This window comes from Delphinus delphis, chromosome 19, assembly GCF_949987515.2.
Source record: "Delphinus delphis chromosome 19, mDelDel1.2, whole genome shotgun sequence".
NCBI lineage: Eukaryota > Metazoa > Chordata > Mammalia > Artiodactyla > Delphinidae > Delphinus > Delphinus delphis.
The window spans coordinates 12097748-12119131 of NC_082701.1; the positions used below are offsets into that span (position 1 = coordinate 12097748).

A 21384-nucleotide genomic window follows, 5' to 3' on the forward strand; every position below is an offset into this window, starting at 1 on the left:
TTCTGGGAGCATGTCTGTGTGAGGGACAAAGGTCCCAGCCAGTGTCACCATCTGTGTGTGGTGACACCGTCTAGACGAGCCCTCCACCAGCCCTTCTCTGAGGCAGGTCCCTGCCCTGGACCTGGTCCTTTTCCCCCAGACCCTGGCAGCTCCAACCCCTTCTCCTGGCCTCAGTTTTCTTGGTGGCCAAAATGGCCTCTGAATCGGCCCCCACAGGACCGCTGACGATCCCTGCCCCCCGCCCAGTGAAGATGCCCCCACGTCTCAGCGGCACCCCTCACTCTGCCCACCTGGCCCTGCCCATGCTGGAGGCGAGGAGCTGGGTCAGTGGGAGCAGCTGGCTCCTCTGAGATCTTGGACAGCATGGGGGAAGGGCCCGAGCTACCCAGATCCAGATGTGGGGATCAGGGCTGCCCTGCCAGACAGGCCCTCTCCTGCCAGCTTCATCTTAGTCAGAAGGAGGCCTGTCCCGTCTGCACCTCTGACCCCCTCCAGAGCCTTCTTGGGCCAGCCCTCCCTGTGACCTTGGCCCCTCACTTGGCCTTGCGTCAGCCCGCCTCCTCATCAGGGTCTCAGCCTCTGGGGACCCCTCTGTCCTTGCAGGTCCCCTGTAGCAACTGTCCACTGCTGGGCCGGGGGCCGTGGTGCCTCCCTGCGCTGACATTGCAGCAGGGGTGTGTGTGGGCAGCCCTGGGCCTGACAGGGCTGGGGAGAGGCCTGGTGTCACATCCGGGTGTGGGGCTGGCTTGCATTGTTCCTGTGGCCCCACGCCCCGTGTCTTAGACACCCCGGGGTGGTGGCGGGGGGAGGCGAGGCTTGGAGTGTGCAAGAAGGCAGCGTGCGGAGCCGGGTGCAGGAGGCCTGGGCAGGGGCGGTGCAAGGGTTCCCTCCAGCTGAGCTCCCTGGCAGTCAGAGCTGCCGGATGGGGTGTTCGTGAGGGTTTGGGAGGTCGTGCCAGCTTGTTCCCAGCTCCAAGCTCTGAGATTCTGTTATCTTCTCCATCTTTAGTCCTGCAGCGAGCCCTGGGACCCAACCCTCCCCAGCCCGCAGGCCTTGCTCCCTCGCAGGGACTGTTGCCGAGCCCTGCATCTCTGCTCTGTGCGGCCTGAGCCCAGCTCCTCCCTGCGCAGCACGTGCCAGGAGCCCAGGACTGTCCACAACCGCCTGGCTCCTGGGCTAGCTGCCCGCTGCTTTTGTTCCAGAGGTGCCCGCGGCAGCCTGGCACCTTCCCCCGGCTCTGAGCCACTCCTCCCGGCCTGGGAACAGACCGAGGCTGCCAGGCCCAAACCTGGGGTGACTGGGGGTCAGTGTGCGTGCGTGGTGGGCCAACTCTGATGGGATGGAGTGGAACAGGAATCATCCTGTGCCGCCCTCGGGCCCCCACCCCAGCCCCCAACTGTGAGAGGCTGAGGCCTGGCCACTCCCTGAGGGGCCCAGCTTCCAAAGCCACCTTCAGCCCCAGAAGGGGTCTCGCTAGGCTCCTCCCAGCAAAGCCCAGGGTGGTTGGTCCTGGGAGCTGCACTTTGATGCACGGCCTGGACACCCATGGGTTCTGACCACTGTAAACCTGAGAGGGCTTATGGACAGAAGCCGGAGTGTTTGGCAAGGAAGAGGGAGGACATGGGGAGGGGGCTGTTGCAAGGTTACCCACTTCAGATACTAGAGCAGGGGTGGTGGCAAGCGTCCTCCCAACTTGTTGCCAATGCCCCTCCTGTACCCAGGGCAGACATTATTAGTCAATCGCAGCACTTTCTAAACTGCATGTGGATGCAGCCTCAGAATCCTTCTTAATCCAGTATTCTGGGTGGTCACTATCGTTTAGTAGTCTTACGCACCACAGTCGAAACCCATTGGCACCCTGAGTGAAAGGGGTGTCACATGGGAGAGAGCCAGCACCCAGTTAGTGTTGGGCATTGGGTTGGGACCCCTAGCCTGGCACGTGTGGCAGAATTCAAAATGACAGGAGTGTGCAGGACCCCAGGAGCAAGGGTGGTTTGCCTAGGTGTCTGCAGGGATTGCTGTGGGTCGAGAAAGGATGGGATCTCTCAGGGCTGGCAGGACATGGGTGCAGGGATGGCGTGGTCTGGTGGGGTTCTATCCAGAGGGACTTTAGCCTCTGCTGAGCCCTGGAGGGTGGCCCCGACCCAGAGGAGATGGGTAGTTGAGATGGTCCGATCCAGGTTTCCCAGAGCCTGCCCAGAATGGCTGGCTATGTAAAAGGATGGTTCCTGGTCCCAGGGGTTGGGGGCTCAGCCAGTCATGTTGTGGGCAGCTGCCCTTGGGACCTGATGCCAGAACCCTGCTGGCAGCCCCTGGCCTTAACTCAGGGCTCAGTGGTGGGGAGAACTTTCTAGCAACTTGAGCCTCCAGAGAGGTGGCAATGCCTTTGTCAAGGTAGCATGGGGGGCAGGGGGCATCCGTTGCAGAAGGCCTTGCCCTCGTGGGTGTGCGTACAGGGAGCTGGGGCAGGACCCTGGTAGCATGGGGGTGATCAGAGCCCTGTGCGTCAGGCCCCTGGAAGAGTTTGCTAAGCCTTCAGTGTCTGCACTGAGCTCTGTGGGCCTGGGGGTGGGGATCTCGAGGGACCCTGTGGTGGGAGGACCCCTGACCCCCACCCCGCTCCGGGGATTCTGGTCCTCTGTTGGCTGGCCATGCACCCCTCCCCCAGGACCTGGCCAGGAGCACTCCCACCATAGGGGATGCTGGGGGCGGGGTGCCGGGGCGTCCCAGCAGCCCAAGGACCTGGTCTGTGCTGCCCCTGCCCCGTTCAAGACTGCTTCCACTTCACTGCACCTCATTAGGTGCTGATGGCGTCAACCTTTTGTCCTCCGTTGCCACTTATGTCACAGGATTGGGTTGCCTCCTGGCGACTCAGAGCGTGGGGCCAGGATGGGGGGCATCCTCAGTGAGGTGTTCCCTGAGGCCCAGGGCCTCTCCCCGGAGCTCACCAGGGGCCTCCAGGGCTCCGAGGGCAGCAGGGCCCAGGGATACAGCGTGGGCTCGCGTGTCAGTTGGGGTGATCACAGTAGCCCGACCTCAAGGGGTGTGAGGGCCTGGGAATGACGGGGTTCTGGACCACACCACCCCTGAAAGAGTACTGGGTAGAGGAACTCTGACACCCGTCCGCTGCTCCCTGAGCCCCCTCAAGAGCCCTGCACTACCACCACGTTCTCCTCTGCAGAAGCCCCTTCTCCCAGGCTGGACGCAGCGGCCCTGGCTTCTGGTTTCAGAACAGCTGCTCTGATTCATGAAAATCATTTTTTATTTTCTTCTTCAGTTCAGAGAGTACAGTCTTGTTGGGAAAAGAAAGGGTCCTTTCTGTGGCTGGGCTGGAAGGACTTCTCCCCTTCCTCCCTCGCTGCCCCCCACCCCAGATACCCACCCGTCCGGGCCTCTTTCCTCACACTCGCCCCGGCCACCCCACTCAGCCCTGGCCCATACCCCCTCTGCTTCTTCTTCCGTCTCCCCCAGCTGCTCCCTCCTTCCTCCCTGAACCTTAATTCCCCTTCTGGGGTCCCAGAGGGTGGGGCTTCAGGCAGGCTGGAGATGGGGGAAGGGCCCCTGGTAGATTTCTGTCCCCTCATCCCTGGCCACCATCTCAGGGTCAGAAGTGGAAGGACGTGCATGGCCATCGCCCTCCCACTGCCCCCAAAGGGTGCGGCAGGAAGGAGCCCACCACTTGGCCAGCTGAATGCCTGCTCCCCGGAGGGCGGGTGGGCGGGAGGCCCAGACCTCCCGAGGGGTCATGGGGGTCTGTGCCTGGGAAACGGCGTCTGGGAAGGAGGAATTTACAGACTTCTGTTTACCAAAACGAGGCCCCGTAAAACATTTAACAGCAGCCAATTAAAGGAGGACAGCTGTGGTGGTTTAACCGCTCCCCATACTACACACACAGGCCTCTGCCCCCCTGCCCCGGCCCGCCCCACCCCCGTCCGGCTCTCTGCTTTTGTCAAGTCTTCCAGGAGCTGCGTTTAATCTAGGGAACATCTGCTCCAGATGTGTCTCTGCACACAAACCAGGCCAGTTGGCCAGGCTCTCCGAACTCAGCCGTGCCCTCGCAGGAGGGGGCTGCAGGGGGACAGGCCTGGGGGGCGGTGGGCACCTTCCCTGCGTCCTCAGATGGGCCTGGGATGTGAACCCCCAGTGGGGAGACGTCTTGGGACTTCTCAGAGCTTTCACAACGTGCACGCTGGTGGAGAGCCTCCGAATGGGGCTGGCACGGGCCGTGTTCTGCGTGGAGCACCTCTTGGGGATAGCGTTCCAGAGCTTGACCTCAGATCCCCTGGGCTAGAGAACGTGACACTGCGTCATTAGGGCTGAACGGTGGCTACTGCCGAGGGGGCTGCCAGGAGCAGGGTGCAGGGTGCGCCATTTGGACTGGGGGCCTTGATCCTGGGGCATCCCAGAGTGTCCCTGTTGGATGCCTGCCCGTTTCCCATTCTGAGTGGTACTCCTGGGGCTCCTTGTCCATCCCTCCCTCTGAGCTGGGTTCCACAGCCCCACCCACGCTGGCATAGCTCCCCCTCAGCCTCAGACCTGCCAAGGGGCCTCTGGGCCCCCCACGCTCACGGTGAGCTCCAGGGCTGCCCCCCATGCCCCCACAGATGCCCCCAGCGCTGAGACAGAGCCGGCCTTCACTCTCCATCTCAACAGCTGCAGCAACATGGCAGGCCGGCCTCCAGGCCTCTGAGGGCCTGGGGGCCTGGAGGTCTGTGCTATGGCTCTGAGCCTCCCCTTCTGGAAAGGTGTTTGTCTCGTGTATTCTGTGGAGTGGAGCGGAGCGTGCGGCCATGAGTTGCCACAAGGAGTTCCACTGAAACGGCAAAGGGCTTCTGTCCTAAAAGGAGTTTGGAAAACAGTTAATGAGCAGGTTCACACGGAACTCCCTGACTCAGACTCGTCCGTGACTTCAACACGACGCACTAAGTGGGGTGCTGGCACCCCTGCTCCCCAGGCATGGGGCTCGCAGCTCCCTTGTTTCAAGGCACAGTCATGACCTTGTTCAAACACTTGCCCTGCGACCCGCGCCTTCCCCTCGGCGACTGCTGCCTCAGGGCCCTGCTCCAGCCCCTCCCTCTCCCTGTCCCTGAGGCCACTGCTCCCTGGGGAGACCCGGTGACTCCTACTCCCTCGTCAAAGCCCAGGAGCCCCAGAAGTCAGGTGGGAAGCCGCTCCCAGCAGCCGGTCACTCTTGGGACAATCATGGGGTCCCCAAGACAAACTCATTTTCCATGGGGAAAATGTTCAGAGCATTAGCTCAAAGCATGAGTTGTGGAGTAAGACAGCGTCCTGCCCACCCCAGCCCAGCCAACTCGGCCATCCCAGCTGCAGGCCCTCCACCCACCCCTGCCCCCTCACTGCTGGGCCTGGTGGGGAAGGACCAGCTGTGAGGAGCCACATTCCAAGTGGCTGGTAGCTCTGGGTGTCCAGCAGACACACCTCCCCTGGATGTGCCTGGCCAGGACACCAGTGCCCAGATGGGCCTCCCCGGCCAAGTGTTAGTTCTGTCTGTCTTCATCCCTTCTGGGGGGCAGGGTGTGTGTCCCAGGTGGCCAGAGCGAGGTCCAGGGTGTGGCTGGTGTTCCTGTGCTGGGCAGGGCCAGGCCAGGAGGACAAGTCCAGGCCCCTCAGAGGGACAGAGAGGGGCCTGCTTGACCTGACTGGGAAGCTCCAGGGAGGGTCTCAGGCTGGGGACCAATGCAGGGAACTCTCCTGGGGGCGATGCTGCCACGGCTGGGCACCAGCTCCTTTTGCAGATCTCACAGCACAGAGGAGGCCCGGCTGGTGGAGAGCCCCATACCTGCGGCCTCCAGCAAGGCAGAAGAAGCCTGTCACACCCAACTAAGTCAGCCCCGGGGTGTGGGTCACTGACCCCAGAGCCGCTTGCTCACCTGGAGGCTATGGGTGGTGCAGGCCCAGGTCGTGTCCAGCCCTGCCCCTCCTGGCCAGACGCTCAGCCAGGGCTGCAAGGGCCTCTGTCCACTGTGTGTGACCACCGCGTCTCCCTCCTCCCAGGACGCTCTTCAGAGCCCCTTTTGTTGCCCTGCCTCAAAGCTCCCGCACTGCTAAGTGCTGCTGGGTGAGAAATCAAAGGCTCCCTCCTCCATCCTCCACTCTCTCCCCAGCCCATCAGCAATTCAATTTGTGCCACACCGGAGGGATGGTATTAGTCGAGTCAGAGTTAATATGATGTATTGATGGGTTGATTTCCCACCGGCGGGCTGCACGCACCAGGCTCCACGGGGCATCGCTCCCGGGCCACCCGCCAGCTTCTCGCCTCCCTGGGGTCAGGGCGGGTGCGAGCCTGGGGCCTGGAGGTGCCTCTACAGCTGTCTCCTTGCTTCTCTAGCTCCAGGGTACCCCAGATTTTCAGGGAGTCTGGCATCTACCTTCCTACCCATGAGCCACTTGGATCACCATGGAAACAGCAATGTTCTCTATGGGCAACATCGTTTCTATGGAACCCAAAAAGGCAAGTGCTGGTGTGGGGCCGTGAGGGATTGCGTGGGGCCTGGGGCACAGGTCATCCTGGAGGGGTGGAGGGCAGGGCTGGGGGCTTCTGGGGTGCCAGGTAAACGTGGCCAGCCTGGGTGAACCCTCACCTCCAGGTCTCAGGCCACGGCAGGGATAGGGGCTGGAGGAGGGTGGGCCTGCTTCTCAGGCCACTGGAGACTTTGAACTGCAGGGCCCAGGACCACAGCCAAGCAGCAGGTTACCTGCCGGGGTCAGGCGAGCTCGCTGAAAACACAGCCGAGCTCCCTGAGCTCTCGTGGCTCAGATGGAAGCATCTCAAACAACCGTGGCCCTGAGGGGTGGCACCCAGGTCCCTCAGCACCTGGCCTTTTGCTGTAGCACCCCCTGCCCCGCCCCAACAGGGGTCCCAGGGACATCGGGTGGGAGTAGGGAAGGCCCCCCAGAAGCCTGTACTTAGTGCCTCACCAAGCTAGGCAACACGAGGCCCAGGACCCACCCCACACCTGGGCCTGAGGTCAAGACAGGGCAGGGGACGGGTGGCGGGGGGGGGCGGGCGGCAGCAGGGAAGGGGGGCAATAGCGTGCCTCCAGCAGACAGAGGAACATCTACCCTGTTGGCAGGAGGTGTCGCTGGAGAGGGGATGCTGAGGTTGAGGCTTTGCTGATGAGAAGGTGGGGTTGGTGGAGCCATGGGGAGGGCATTCCGTGAAGAGGGCATATGCTCACGCCATGCACACACACACTCACACGTCTGCGTGCAAAGGAGGGCATTCCGTGAAGAGGGCATGCTCACGCCATGCACACACACACTCACGTCTGCGTGCAAAGTAGGGCATTCCGTGAAGAGGGCATATGCTCATGCCATGCACACACACACTCACACGTCTGCGTGCAAAGGCCCAGCCTCAAGGAGCCCGTGGGAGATGTAGCCACCTGGAGATGAGACAGGTGTGGGGAGTGGCATGAGGCCTTGCTGCCCTGTCTGCAGGATTTTCCTTGGTGGGGTGACGTCTCATTTGCATTTTATAAAGATCTTCTGGGGGTGGTGCCCAAGAAGCTGGGGCAGAGAGATTTTTCGGTTAGTTACTGTGTTTAGATGACAAATAATGGACTTGAATGGGGACATGGGATCCCATGGGAGACCTGAAATGGGCATGAGGGTCAGGGGGTTCCCAGATAACCCCCCATTTATGGCCCAGGCTGTAGGAGGGCGGCGCACCTGCAGAGGAGCAGTTCAGAGGGGAGGGGTGAGTTCAGCTTCCTTGCAGAGGGACTGGGGGACCTGCCTTCCCAGGGGTGACTGGACATTCATGGTGGGGGGTCAGTGCCAGAGGGGCAGGTTAAGAGGTTGACCCAGGCCAAGGAGAGGGACCACCTGGGTAAGGAGGGTGGATAAGGACAGAAGCAGCTCCGGGGAGCCCCAGGATCCCCAAGATCAGGGCTCTGAGTGGGGGTCGGCTTCAGGTGGCAGCAGCTAAGCAGGAGAGAGTCCTGAAGGGTCTCACAGAAGGAAGGGGACCCCAGAGAGGTGACCCTGCGAGGCAGGTTGGCGGCGGGCCTGTGGCCAGCCCTCCTGCCCTTCCACCGCCGTCCCCAGCCCCTTCTCACAGCCTCCCACTCTGTGACCTCAGCTTGTCTATGTCCTGGAGCCCATCTTGCATCTTTGTCCAGGCAGGGCTAGGGAAGGCCTTGGCCCAGCCCAGGGCTGGCCAGCTTTGATGGGTGCAAGTAAGACCCCGCCTACAGACAGGGCCAGGAGAGCTCCCAGCCCCATCAAGGGTAGGGATGGACGCTGGACGCTCCCAGGGAACCAAGTCTCCTCGGGGCTGGAGGCCAGGTGCACTGCTGCCCAGAGGACAGCCCCCCGCAGGCGTCAGGCTGAGCACCTCAAACTCCCACATCAGCCGCTTGTGTGCTGCTGACAGTGCTTGTCAGGAGCAAGCAGGTGGTCCCAGCCCCAGAAATCGGACCCACAGCTAGGGACCCCCTCCAGGGTGTGGGCCCCTGGCTTCCAGGAGCACTCACTGGCTGGTGGCCTCCTGCTTTCACAGTGCTGTGGTGGAGCCCCACCCAAGAACACTTTGGTTTTGGAAATTGAGCTAATTAGGTTTAGCTACACTCTTCCCCCTTGCTTTAATTAGCAGGAAATTGACTAGTAATTTACATGACTCAGGACGGGTTTTACAAGTTCTGAAGGTTTCTTTTGTTCCCTCTCTGCTCCATGCCATCCAGGGTGCCAGCTGGGTTTAGATGGGGTTGGCCCTCCAGGGTCCCCAGAGACAGGCTTAGGGAGCTGTGGGTGTCCCCAGGGCTGGCTGGGGACCCAGGTAGAGAGCAAGGCACCCCAGGTTGAGGGCCCATGCTGGACAGCAAGCCGTGGCCCAGCGCAGGGAGCTGGGGTACACCTGCCACCCACCCAAGCTGGATGGGCCCAGAGCTGTAGAGGCATTGAGAGCCCATAGTGGACTAGGTGGGGACGGCCATCTGGGACCATTTTCCTTTCTTTAAATGATCCTAGGCCCCCAGCCTGGCTGGGGGCCTCCCAGGGTATTCAGGAGGTAGGTGGGCCCGGTCCTTCACACCCGGCCCATTCTCAGACACATACCTGCCCTGGGCCTCACTTCCTCCTGGGGGTCTTAGCACTTACAGGGGGCTACTAAAGGCTGTCCACTTTACTGTCCACAGTGCACGGTCCTGCTTACAGGGGCGTCTCTCAGGCAACTCTCCACGTGGCTGGGCATCCTGAGCTGTGTGCTGTGCACTTAGCCATTCCCCAACTGTGAGCCCACAGCCTCCGCAGCTTTTAAGGTTCTGACAGCTGTTTGTAGAGACCCAACCAGTTTACACTCCCCCAGCATCGTGTGGGGTTGGGGGAGAGGCCCGTGGCCCCAGACCTCACCCCCTGGCTCTGGTCAGGGCACACTGCCGCCCGCTCCTGCCTTCCCTTCACTAATCTCCATGGGTACAGCCGGGCACAGGGGCTGGGCTCTTTGCAGCTCCCATCTCCTAGGGGCTGAACATAAGTCAAAAGCTCTGGGGCATGGGGAGTCAGTGTTTAATGGGGACAGAGCTTCAGATTGGGACGATGAAGAATTCCGGAGATGGACAGTGGTGAAGGCTGCATCACACGAGTGTACTAATTACCACTGAACGGCACACTTAAAAATGGTTAAAGTGGTGATGTTTACATCACGTGTATTTTACAATTATAAACCTTCCTCATAAAGTGCCAGTGGGTCAGTGTCAGCTGGCAGTGGGGAGGCACCTGGCACAGTGTCTTGGGGGCATTGAGCCCTCCAGCCCCTGCCCCAGGCTTCCCGGTGACCTCAGCTCTCTCGGCACACAGATAACTTCTACCTGCGCAACCTGCCGCCCCAGCCCACGCTCCTGCCCGCCAACCACAACTTCCCCAGCGTGGCCCGGGCTGCCCCCGGCCACCCCATCGGCTCCTGCAGCCGCGACCGGGGCGAGGCCGGCCACCTGCAGAAGGGCGCCAAGGAGTTCGACCGCTTCCTCATGGGCAAAGAGAAAGCCGGCAAGGCGGCCGAGGGCAAGGAGCGGCCGGCGGTGGAGGAGGACGTCGTCAGGGGGCGGCACAAGCTGGTGCTGCCCATACCGGGGGACTCGCACTGCAAGGAGGGTGGCGTGGCCCGGGGTGCCTGCGAGGGCCGCCCCAAACACCTGGCCTCCTGCCTTCTCAACACCAAGGTGCTCGACGGTGAGCTGGGCAGGTCCGCGCTGGCCAGCTGCGCGGGGGGTGTGCTGGGGCGGCCGGGTGTGGGCGTGCCGGCCTCCGGACGCTGCACCAAGGAGGCAGCCGGCCCCGTGGAGCCTGGGCCAGCCTTCGGCGAGTGCCTGGAGCGGAGGCAGCTGCTGCACCATGCCGTGCCCTACACGGTGCCGTCTGGCCTGCCCGCCGGGCCGCCCCCACCCCTCAGCACGGCCGCCGGCTCCTTCCCCTGCCTGCAGCTGCATGGGGGCCCGGATGGGCTCTGCCCCCTGCAGGACAAAGTCCCCCGGGACCCGAAGGCCAGCGGGCCCACCTTCGTGCCTTCCGTGGGACACCTGGCCGACAAGAGCCGCCCGTTCCAGGTGGCCGAGGCCTGTGCTGTGGCGGGTGAGGGCAAGGACCGGCACCTGGATGGGGCTGCAGTGCCTGACCATGCTGCGCTTTATGGGGTCTCCTATGCCCACCTGAAGGCCGAGGGCAAGGGCGAGCGGCGGCCCGGGAGCTTCGAGGCGGCCCTCAACCCCCGGCTGAAGGGCCTGGAGTACCTGGACAGCGCAGGCCCCGAGGCCCCCTTCCCGGGGCTCCCCAAAGCAGGTCTGGACAAAAGCGGCTACTTTGAGTTACCCGCCCCCTCACAGGACTGCGCCCGGCCAAGTCACCAGGACCCGTTGGGCGGGAAAGTCACCCAGGCCTGCTGCACTTTAGACAAGACTGCCAGCAAGGAGACCCCTGTGGGTGCCCCCGGGGCCCAGAAGGTGGCTCGTATCCGGCATCAGCAGCAGTCGGTGGCCCCCGAGGTAGAGCCGGGGGGCAGCGGGGCTGAGGCCAAGCGCAAGTCTCTGGAGCTGGCGTCTCTGGGCTACGGCGGGCCGCCCCCGCACCCCTGGAGTGTCCAGTCGGGCCAGGGGGCCACCGTGGCCATCAGCGAGGAGTGCAAGGCTGGCGCCTACTTGGACCCCTTTGGCGGCACCCTGCAGCAGGCCGCCCTCCTGCCTCAGGACCTGCCCGCCCCGCCTGACGAGGTCTCGGCCATGAAGAACCTGCTCAAGTACAGCAACCAAGCACTGGTCGTCGGCCAGAAGGTGCCCTTCGTGGGCCTGGGGGGCCTGAAGGCCAGCTGTGCCCAGCAGGACGGGAAGTTCCCCGCCTCCAAGGGCACGGGCCAGGCTCCCGGCGACATGGAAAGGCCCGACTGTGCCCGAAGCCGAGAGCACGACGCTCCGCATGGCGATGGGGAGGTGCGGCAGCCGCCTGTGGGCATTGCGGTGGCCTTGGCCCGGCAGAAGGACACGGTGAGCCGGGCGGAGTCAGCCTACAGTGCCAACACAGGGCGGCAGGGCCGGGCAGCCCCCGCCTTCAAAGGTATGGCCCCTCCACAGAGAGGGAGGCGTGGGGCTGTGTTGCTGACCTGCCCTCATCCACGCACCTGAGGCTCCCAGGGCTGTGCCCTGGGCCTTTGTGCCCATCACCTCCCCATGTCTCCAGGCCCTCCCAGGGCTGCCCTGCCCTGCCCCTTCCCTGCGAGGGCCACGGGGCAGAAAACCCTCTCTTAGTTCATCGGCCCCCCTGGCTCGAAGTAGGGTTCCTGCTGGCTCCCCAGCCGCCCCAACCCTCGCCCCTTTCTACCATCTTTAACCTGTGCAGCTGGCGGTGGGCCCCGCTCCGCCCACGCTCTGGACCTGGAGGCCGAGGAGGAAAGGGTGCGTCTGTGCGAGGACCGCTTGGGGCTCGCCGGCCGTGAGCTGCTGCTGCAGTAAGAACCGGGCTGCAGCCTTCGGGGTGGGGTCCGGGCCGTGCCTCTGGGCTCACCCGATATTGCCGTGTGGGATTAAGTGGCCGCTGTGTCAGGTTTTGTGGCCTGTCTCAGGCACAGCTGTGCACCCACCCCAGGCTTTGCTGGGGTTTCTGTCGCTGTTGGAGGGAGTTCTGCTAACTCCCCCTCCCTCCTCTGCTAATTCTCCTTCTGCTGGGGGACTGCTGCTGGGACAGATACCTCTGGCGCTGAGCGTGACCCCGAGGGGTGAGGTGGAGGAGCTGGGCCAGGGATGGCAGCTGTGCTGAGCCCCCCACCCATCCCCCGTGACGTACAGGGACAACAAGGACCTCGTGGAGTTCGCCCGGATCCACCCGTCAAGCGGCTGCCCTGGAGACCTGGCCCCCCATCTCATGATCGCCGGGGGCTCCTCCCTGCAGAGCAGCCAGCTGGGCGGGGACGCAGCCCCCCATCCCCACCCTGCCCACCCCCCCTGGCTGCCCCGCACCCGCAGCCCCTCCCTGTGGATGGGGGGACATTCCTACGGTCAGTGCTCTGAGGGCAGGTAGGGGTGCATGGGGCAGGACAAGAGTCCTGGCCGGGCGTGGTGGCCATTGCTGGCCTGGGGCTGACAGCCCTCAGCCTGGAGCCCTGCTTCCTGCCCCGCACTGCCTGACCTCAGTGCCCTGTCTCCCCAGGCCTCGGGCACCCTGCCCTGCACCAGAACCTGCCCCCCGGCTTCCCTGCGTCCGTGCCTGGCTCCATGCCCCCCGTCTTCCCCCTCTCCCAGGATGCCCCCACACAGCTCGTCATCCTGCCTCCTGAGCCCACGCCCCACGCCGCCCCCCATGCGCTTGGTAAGGGCCCCCCGGGCCAGGCTATTCGCGTGTGCGGCTGTCAGAAGTGGGTCTGAGGAAGGGAGCAGCCCCCCACGGGGGTAGGGGAAGGGACAGGGAGTCAGGCACCCGGCCAGAGCCCGGGAGGCAGGTGCGAGGCGGTCGAGCGGGAGGTGAGGGCTGGCAGAGGCCAGCTCGGTGGCTGGGATGCAGCCCGGCGCTCTGTCGCCGCCGGGGGCTGACGAGCCCTTTGGCCCGGCCCACAGCTGATGTCATGGACCAGGCTTCACTGTGGCCCCCCATGTATGGGGGCCGGGGCCCTGCCTCCCACATACAGCACCCAGGCCAGCTCCCTGTCTACTCGCGGTCCCAGTTCCTACGGCAGCAGGAGCTCTACGCCCTGCAGCAGCAGCAGCAGCGGGCCGCTCAGGCTCTGGAGCAGCAGCGGGCCACCCAGTTCCAGGTACCTGCCCCCTCGGCCACACCCAGCTGGGACCCAGGACACTGCTGGCTGCCTCTCTGCTGCAACCTGGCCTGGCCCAGGAGTCCCCACTGCACACTCCCCCCACCCCTGCCCCACGCTGATGTGATGCCCTGAGCAGGGGGCCCAACCGGGCTGAGCCTCTGCCCCAACCCAACAGCAGAAGCCTGAGGACCGCCACCTGGAGCTGGAGGAGCCCGCCCAGGAGAAGGCCTTGAAGTCCACCCACAAGCCAGTTGCCTTAACCCCCACGGCCAAGGGCACCCCCTCACCCGCCACCGCAGGCCCTGCCAAGCTGTCACCCTGCTGCCACTCTCCCGCCCCGAAGCCCCCCGCCGCCAGCTGCCCTACACCACCGCCGCATCCTGGCGCCCCGTGCACTTTATCCGTCTGCCCCACCGGCAGCCCCGGGCCAGGCTCCAAGCTGCCCAGCGCCGAGGAGAAGAGTGGGGAGGGCCAGCGGCCCGGAGCCGACCTCAACACGTTGGAACCAGGTGAGAGCGGGCGGCACTGGGCTGGCCTTGGCCTGCCCCCCTCCACTCAGGCCTGTCACTTGTCTGGTGGGCAGGGCTGCCTGGCTTAGCACCTTCAAGGGTGTCCTCACAGACCCAGTCCCCCCAGTAGGGCCTGGGGCAAGGTCGCCTGTCCCTCTGCTCTTTCTCTTCCTTCTTCTCCACAGTCCTTCTGGGGGACCCACAGGGGAGGCACTCAGGGCCCCCGCCCCTGGCAGATGGGGCAGGATGAAGGTCAGGCCCAGCCGGCTGGCACTGGAGCCTTGTGGATAAGGAAGCGCCTGGCCTGCCGGGGACAGTGGCAGGACCACAGGGCAGCAGGCACGAAGCTGGGCAAGGGAGCTCATCCTCACTGTCAGGGCCCGAAATGCCACCACTTGGGCCCAAGGCAAGGAGAGGCAGCCTATGGTGGAGGGTCCAGGCCCAGCCTCGGCCTCTGCAGCTGCCCTCCCACCCTCCGCCCCGCAGCTCCTCCACAGCTATTTGATTCTCTCTCAATTAGGCTGAGTGTGTACACGGGAAGCCCGTGTGGCGAACATAAAATTCGTCCCAGTTCCACAAGAAGGAGGCTGAAGCCATCCGAGGTTGTTGGGTTTTTTTTTTCAGAGTTTTTTTCCTTTTTTTTTTTTCTTTTATTGTAGTTAATGGGGCATAATGCCTCCGACAGGCTGCCAGCTCGTTCTGGTTCAGGGAAAGCCCTGATTCAAGTATCTTGTTTTAAAATCCCCCTTTTCTGGTTAGCCACACCACACAGACCAGAGATGGCCTCCAGGGACCGCCATGGACCCCCCCCACCCCCGCCCCACCCCCGCACGAGGCAGTGGCTCGAGCTGGGGAGCACACAGCTGTCCTGGCCAAGGAGGAGGGCCTGGGGGCTTCCCCTCCTGCACCCGGTGCTCCCCTGCTGCCCCCCTCAACATACCACGTCCCCATTCCTGCCTCACACATTTCACAGGCAGAGGGTTGGCTGGGGATCCTCCCCGTCAGGTGTGGGTCTGAGGTGTTTGAGGTCACCCTCACCCCCAGCTGCTCTCTCCTGACAGCGCCCTCTTTTGCAGACCTGCCTCCCGGATACACGTGCCCTGCGGCGGGCTCGGGCTTCTCCCTGCCCCGCATTGTGCACTCATCTGACCTCTCGGACCCCGAAACTATGCAAACCGCCCCGCCGGGGGCCCAGCCTGAGCTGGCCAGGACGTTCCCACCCGGGGAGCTGGGCCCACACAGCCCCCAGAACCTGGAGGAGCCTGGGCTGCCCTCAGGGGCCAGGGAGGCCACCAGGGACCTTGCCGCACACCCCAACCCTGCCGAGCGGGGACCCCCGGGGAAGGCAGCGGACCCCAGCCCACTGGAGGGGCTGCGAGAACTGCGGTGTGGGGCCCTCCTCGAGGGAGGGGGACCTGAGGCCACTGGCCAGGCTGATTCTACTCAGGGAGGGGCCCAAGAGGAGAGGACCACAGAGGAGGGACAGGAGGAGGGAGAGCAGGGGCCCTCATTGGGGGCCAGCCCCCAGGCCACAGAGCAGCCGGCAAGGAGCCTGGGTGCCCCGGATCAGGCCACGCCGGGCGAGCAGCAGGCCCCTGCAGAAGCAGAGGCGGAGGAGGCGGCCAAGTTCAAGGAGGCCGAGCTGGAGGAGGAGGAAGAGGAGGAGGATTGGGGGCTGACTCCCGAAAACAGCCAGCCACCCAGGGAGCTGCCGGGTCTGGACGCCCTGGTGGCAGCCACCATCAACCTGGGGGATCTGCCCGCTGTCAGCCCACTGGACCCTCAGCCCCGCACTGTCCCTGGGCCACCCAGCACAGCTCCCCTGCCCCGTAGCTCAGGGATTCATGGCATTGCCCTGCTCAGCGAGCTGGCCGACCTGGAAATCCAGCAGCAGAGGACTGAGCCAGACCTACAAGGTAAGCCCCATCCCTCCGGAGCCCCAGGAGCTGGACCTTTGGGCATAGGCTCAGGGTCAGCCGGCCAGTGGCCTTCAGCCCTGCTCCGTTGTCCCCACAATGTGGCCCCTTGTCAGGAAACCAGGCAGGTGTGCCCACACGGTGTTACCCCCAGCCCTGGCTGCAGGGTGAGCCATGGGGTAGGGCCTCAGGGCCAGGCCTGCACCCTGACGATGGTGTCAGAAAGGTGGCTGTGTGTATTCACGATGCCCTGAAGGGGCTTGAGGGTGTCTCCAGTTTACACACAAGGATGCCAAGGCCCACAGGGGTGGGGGTGGGGGGGTCAGGTCACTAAACTACGGCCTCACAGCCAGGAAGCGGGTAGGAAAGACGGTGCTCTCGCTATAAGCTTTCACTTCCTTGGGTTCTGCAGCTTCCGAACCTAGCCTGCACGGGGCCCAGCTCAGGACGTGGCAATCTCGCCTCCCAGGCCCCAGGGAGGTGGCACCCCCCACGTCCCCCTCAGCCTCACTAGGCCTTGGGGCTGACCTGTGGGACAAGATGCTCCTGGGCTCCCTGCACCCTGCCCAAGGTCCCCAGGGTGCCAGCCCAGGGCTGGTGCCGCCCTGACTCGGACCAGAGCCCAAGGGCCAGGTGTTTGCTTAGGCCTCTCTAGCACTTAGGTCCCCCACAGGGACCCCTCCCAGGCGCTCCCTGCCGGAACCCCTCAGGCGGTGAGGGGAGCACCCCCAGCCAGGCTTTGTGCCCCGTTGATACTTATAGAAAGAACCCAACAAAGTCCTCAGCTGGCCCACTCGTTTTCCCACCGCGTGAAGCTCTCCACTGCCCACTGCCAGCCACCAGCACCTCTTGTGCTGCATGGAGCTACGGGAAGGTTCTTGTAAAGTTAATTTCCCTGAAGGTCTCTGTGTCACTCCTCTCTTGTCTGACCAGAGGGGCCACCACTGTGCTGAAGAGAGTAAGCCGGGGGGCCCTTGCCGGTCAGGAACTCTGGGAGGGCCTCGCCTGGAGCTGTAGCGTGAGGCGGGGCTGCCCCAGTCAGGGCCTTGCTGCCCAGAGCCACCGAGCGAGTGTGGCTGGCGTGCGGGTGCACCGAGCAGGCTGCCGGGCGCCATGTGTGTGGCCACCGGTCTGTGCACGTGAATGCCTGCTGGACCCGTGCCCGTTCATTGAATGGATGCTCACGTGTAGACCACGTGTGTCCCATTGTGGGTATTGCAGCTGCCAGCCCAGGCCAGGCCCTGCTGCCACTGCTGGGTCTCCACCCAACCCTTCCCTTCTGGAACCTCCAAACCCTCCTCTCCCCTCCTGTTTCTCCCAAAACCCCCGCCCTCCCCTCTTGGAGCCCTCAGGCCTTCACCCTCCCCTCCTGCTGCTCCCAGGCCCCCACCCTCCCTCTGTCCCAGTTACTTGGCCCGTCTGCGCAGCCTCTCAGCTCTAGAGCCGTTCCCTACAAGCTCAGTGACTGCTTTGCCTGAAATTACTTAGGAAATCAGTTCATTTTCTGAGCAAAAGGCAGGACTCACAGACAGAGGAGGCGGGAGAAGACCATGCCGGGAACGGGCCAGGGTACAGAGGGGAGAGGGAGGGGTAGAGATCCAGAGGGACATCGGGGCCTCCTGCCCCCTCCTCCCAGAGGAGACCCCCTGAAGTACCTCCCAGGCCAGGCAGAGCTGGTGAAAGGCCAGGTGGCGGCCCCTGAGAAGTGGGGGTGAGGAGGTAACCAGGTTCTGAAAGGTGACATGGCCCCCAACTCCCATAGCCGGGCCGAGTGGAGCTGGTATTCAGGTCCCGGGCTCTTTGCTCCCAGGCTGGGGCCAGCCCCACCCTCACTGATGTGGGCGTCCAGAGCCCTCACACCCCGCACCAGTAGGACTTGGCCGCAGGACCCTGGCTTATCCCCCACCTGGGCTCAAGTCTAGGGAGCTCAGTGGGCAGGCTGCCCAGCCCGCGGACCGCCATCGCAGGGGGGCAGGGACTCAGGCCCCAGATGGAGCCCTGGGGTGGGAGGGAGTCGGACACTTCTCTGGCCGTTCACTTGGCTGGCGTGGATGCTGGGGCCTGCCTGCAAGGGCCCATCCCCAAGACACCCAAAATGCTCCACTCTGCATTTGGAGGGGCCACTGGGGGGCATGGTGCCCACTGGGCTTCCCATCCACCCTGGAATTTTGGGAAGGCCAGGCCCTGTCCCTTCCGGAGTATGGTTGCCCCTTGTTCCTGAGTGACCCACCTGGTTTAGGTGAGTCAAGATCCCAGACCCCCCTTTTGAACTTCCCTGCTGACCTGCACCCCTCCTCCCACCTTCTCCTGGCCCCAACAGCTTCTACCGGCCTGGCTGGTTGGGGGAAGTCCAAGCCTTGGCCCTCTTCTGTGCCTGTGGAGCCCTCAATCTGCCTGGACAGCCCAGCCCTACATCTCTTCCGGGACAGGGATTAGAGACCCCCGAGGCTTGGGGGTGGGGCTGTTATTGTCTGCCGCACAGCTCCCTGAACTGGAGAGCAAGGCCGGTTGTTTGGAGGCCAGAGAAGAGCCCAGCAGCACCACCACCCCCGCCATCTCCCCGAGCCCACCATCCCCTCGCAGAGCTCACCCTGCAGGACTTTGCAGTCTCAGCAGGCTTAGCCTGAGGAGTGGGGGCCGGGGTGGGGGGGCTTCAGGGAGGAACAGAGGGGCTTCCTAGCAGTCACAGGGACCCCAAGAGATGAGGAGACCCTGTGGAACTTTTAGCTGAAATGGGGCTTGCAGATATCCCTGCCCCAGCTGGAGGTGGGAGGAGAAAGCCCCCTCAGCGCCTCCCCCACCTTCCCAGGGCACCTTTGACCCAGCAACCCACCTCTGGCCTTGACCCAGCACTGCGTACAGAGGGTTGAACTTCCGGTGTCCACCTGTGCTTTGTCCCATTACTGAGGGTGGGTCACTGTGATAACTCCATTCAAGGCTATGGCTGGGCACTTCCCCTTTTGTAGTTACTAAGTATTTCGTGGGGAGGGACTTTGAAATGGTGTGATATCCCCTTCCCCTTCAAACATTGGATTCATTTATCTATATCAGTGTGACTTGTGGAGTTTTATTCGCTTCAATCCGTTATAATTTGTCACTGTCACTATTTAATTTTGGTGATTGAATTATCTCAGATTTGGCCCCTTCAGCTGGATCATCCTCTGAGAACTTCCTGTGTTCCCAGCTCACCCCGAACGTCCCAGTCCCTGGAATCAGCCATTTCTCCAAGGAGCCCAGTTCGCTTCCTCAGAGAATTTTAGAAGCCAAGTTCAGGGTGCTAGGTGTGCTCGTTGCTACTGGGGTGTTGCTGCTCTCAGGCCTTCTCAGAGGGCAGAGCTGGCTGTGTGTTCTAGAAATCACGACTGCCCACTGACACCTCCAGCTCGAGGCACCCTGTCTGACCCCACAGGGCTCATCCTGGCTGATTCCTTCCCCAGCTGTAACGCCTCGTACGATCAGCCCACCTGTGCATGCCCAACCCCCATTTCTGCCACCACCCTCTCCCCGTGGTTGCGCTCAGTCCCAAGTCTCCACTCCAGGCCTGTCCCCTGGATGGACACTGCCCTCCACTGGCTCGGCTCTGACCCTGCACTGGGCCATCCCTCCCCACCCACCAGGGCTGACTCTCCGGGTTTTCATGGACCTGGAAGAGGGCAAAAATGCGAGGCAGTTTCTGTTACGAGCATAGCAAGCCACGTGCCTGAATGGTGTGGGCACTGTCCTGAGGACTTGTGCCATCCCAGCCAGCCTGGCCCACAGTAACCAAGGGTGACATCTCTCCCACCCAGAGCAGAGGCGAGTGTTAGGTGCCCATCTCATTGTTCCAGGCCGCCTCACTGCGCGTCTCAGGGAGTCCGGCTGCCTCCGGGCGTCTGGGGGTGGGGGTGGGTACGCGGGGTAGGAGGGAGTAGTCTGGGCTGTGCTGAGAGCCAGGCTGACATCAGGAGCCTCTTGCACACACACTGACCCTCATGTCCCCTGCAGAGGAGGAGGATGTGCTAGCCTTCAACCTGCAGCGCCTGGCCACGCTGGCCTCAGCCTGGTCCCTGGTAGAGGCTGCTGGCCTGGAAAGCCCCGCCTCCTTGGCCCAGCCCTCCACTGCCGACTCCTGCAGGGCTCCCACGCTCACCCCCCGCATGCAGATCCTGCAGCGCAAGGACACCTGGACCCCCAAGACCAAGCCTGTGAGTGGGGGGCCCTGGTCGCCCCCATTGCCCAGTGCCGTGACCTGGGGGAGGCCTCGAGTGCCCAGGCTGGCCACCTACCCACCCCATCTTGGTCCCCTAGCTGGGCTCACGGGCCCCTGTGCCCCTGCCTACTAGGTATGCCCACTGAAGGCTGCCATCGACCGGCTGGACACACAGGAGGTAGAGATGCGCGTGCAGCTGGCGGAGTTGCAGAGGCGCTACAAGGAGAAGCAGCGGGAGCTGGCCCGGCTGCAGCGCAGGCATGACCATGAGTATGGCCCAGGCTGGCAGTGGGGTGGGGAGGGCTGGAGCGTGGCTTGTGGAGACACCCCCAGTTCAGGCACTGGGGCAGATGTGGGCACAGCCCAGCCCAGGGCCACCGCCTTGTGGGAAGAGGTCAACCTGTGTATGCTGGGATGAGTTGGGCCAGAAGTGGGGGCCTGGGAGGGTCCCCAGAGGTAGTGGAAGGTTGAGGCGTTCACTCAGTGGAGAAACCAAGGGAGAGTGGAGGGGTGGAAGGACCACCCAACAGAGACTGGTGCGAGGCAGAGGCCGGTCCTCATGATAGGGGGGCAAAGGGTGAGAATAGTGGTATCTGAGAGGGGGCTGGGAGGCCGGGGCAGGATTGGGGTGTGGGAGGGCGGAGGGAGCCCCTAAAGTTGCCGTAGCAGTGCGGGGAGCTCACCTGACTGGAGTGTGCTGGACGGCTGAAACTGGGAAGCAGGGATGGTGGGGGCAGCGGGGACGCTGGCTCAGCCTTGCCCTCCGTTTGGGGACCAGGCTCCCGCCAAATCTTGGGAGGGCCCGCCCCCCGCCACAGCCCCCAAGGGTATTGCCCTCTCCTGGACCCCTGTCAGGGAGCCAGGACAGGCGTCAGCCTCTGACCACCCCTCCTGTGGCTCCCAGGAGAGACGAGAGCTCGCGGAGCCCTGCCAGGCGAGGCCCCGGCCGGCCACGGAAGCGCAAATACTCCAGCTTGCTGCCTGCCCTGCGACCCAGCGAAGGCAAGAAAGTCAAGTGAGTCTTGCATGCATGGGCCCCGTGGGGTGCGTGGGGCCGGAGGTTACTCAGTGGCGCTGGGCTGGCCCAGGTGCCCTTGAGGCCCGGGCAGTGGGGACTGGGCTCCTCTCTGGCTTCCGTGGCCGCTGGGCCTCCGTCACAGCTTCTCCTGAAGATCCAGAACCCCGGACCAGCCGCGGTGGGGAGCGTCTGGGGCACTGAGCCCGTAGCAGACAAGCCCCTCCCCCTGGACCTGGGGCATGGCCGCACCAGCTCCACGCACCTGGCCGTGGCCGGCTGGGGCCGTGGCATCCCTCCTGCCAGGCCCCAGCCCCAGCCCGGCCCCACGAGTGCGAGGCGGCGTTGCGTAAAAGCCTCTTTATCTGCACCGTATAGAGTCGTTGGTCACGCTGCGGTGCTGCGCACGGCTGCCGGCGCGCGGTTATTATCCATTACCCGCCCGGCGCAGTCATTGGCGCACTCCCGGGCCTGGTATAATTGTCCTTCTCGGCTAC

At 63.8% G+C, this 21384-nt stretch overlaps 1 protein-coding gene across 1 annotated transcript in view; it reads left to right on the plus strand.

Annotated features, from left to right (window-relative positions):
* BAHCC1 (BAH domain and coiled-coil containing 1) overlaps positions 1-21384 on the plus strand; it is a 58559-nt gene that overhangs the window by 27537 nt on the left and 9638 nt on the right. The window contains exons 4-14 of the mRNA XM_059996345.2: positions 6350-6472; positions 9820-11565; positions 11848-11956; positions 12294-12502; positions 12655-12813; positions 13059-13255; positions 13434-13767; positions 14844-15683; positions 19668-19867; positions 20006-20142; positions 20777-20887. Coding sequence (XP_059852328.1) covers positions 6350-6472; positions 9820-11565; positions 11848-11956; positions 12294-12502; positions 12655-12813; positions 13059-13255; positions 13434-13767; positions 14844-15683; positions 19668-19867; positions 20006-20142; positions 20777-20887 — 4165 coding nt within the window. The remainder of the gene's footprint in view (positions 1-6349; positions 6473-9819; positions 11566-11847; positions 11957-12293; positions 12503-12654; positions 12814-13058; positions 13256-13433; positions 13768-14843; positions 15684-19667; positions 19868-20005; positions 20143-20776; positions 20888-21384) is intronic.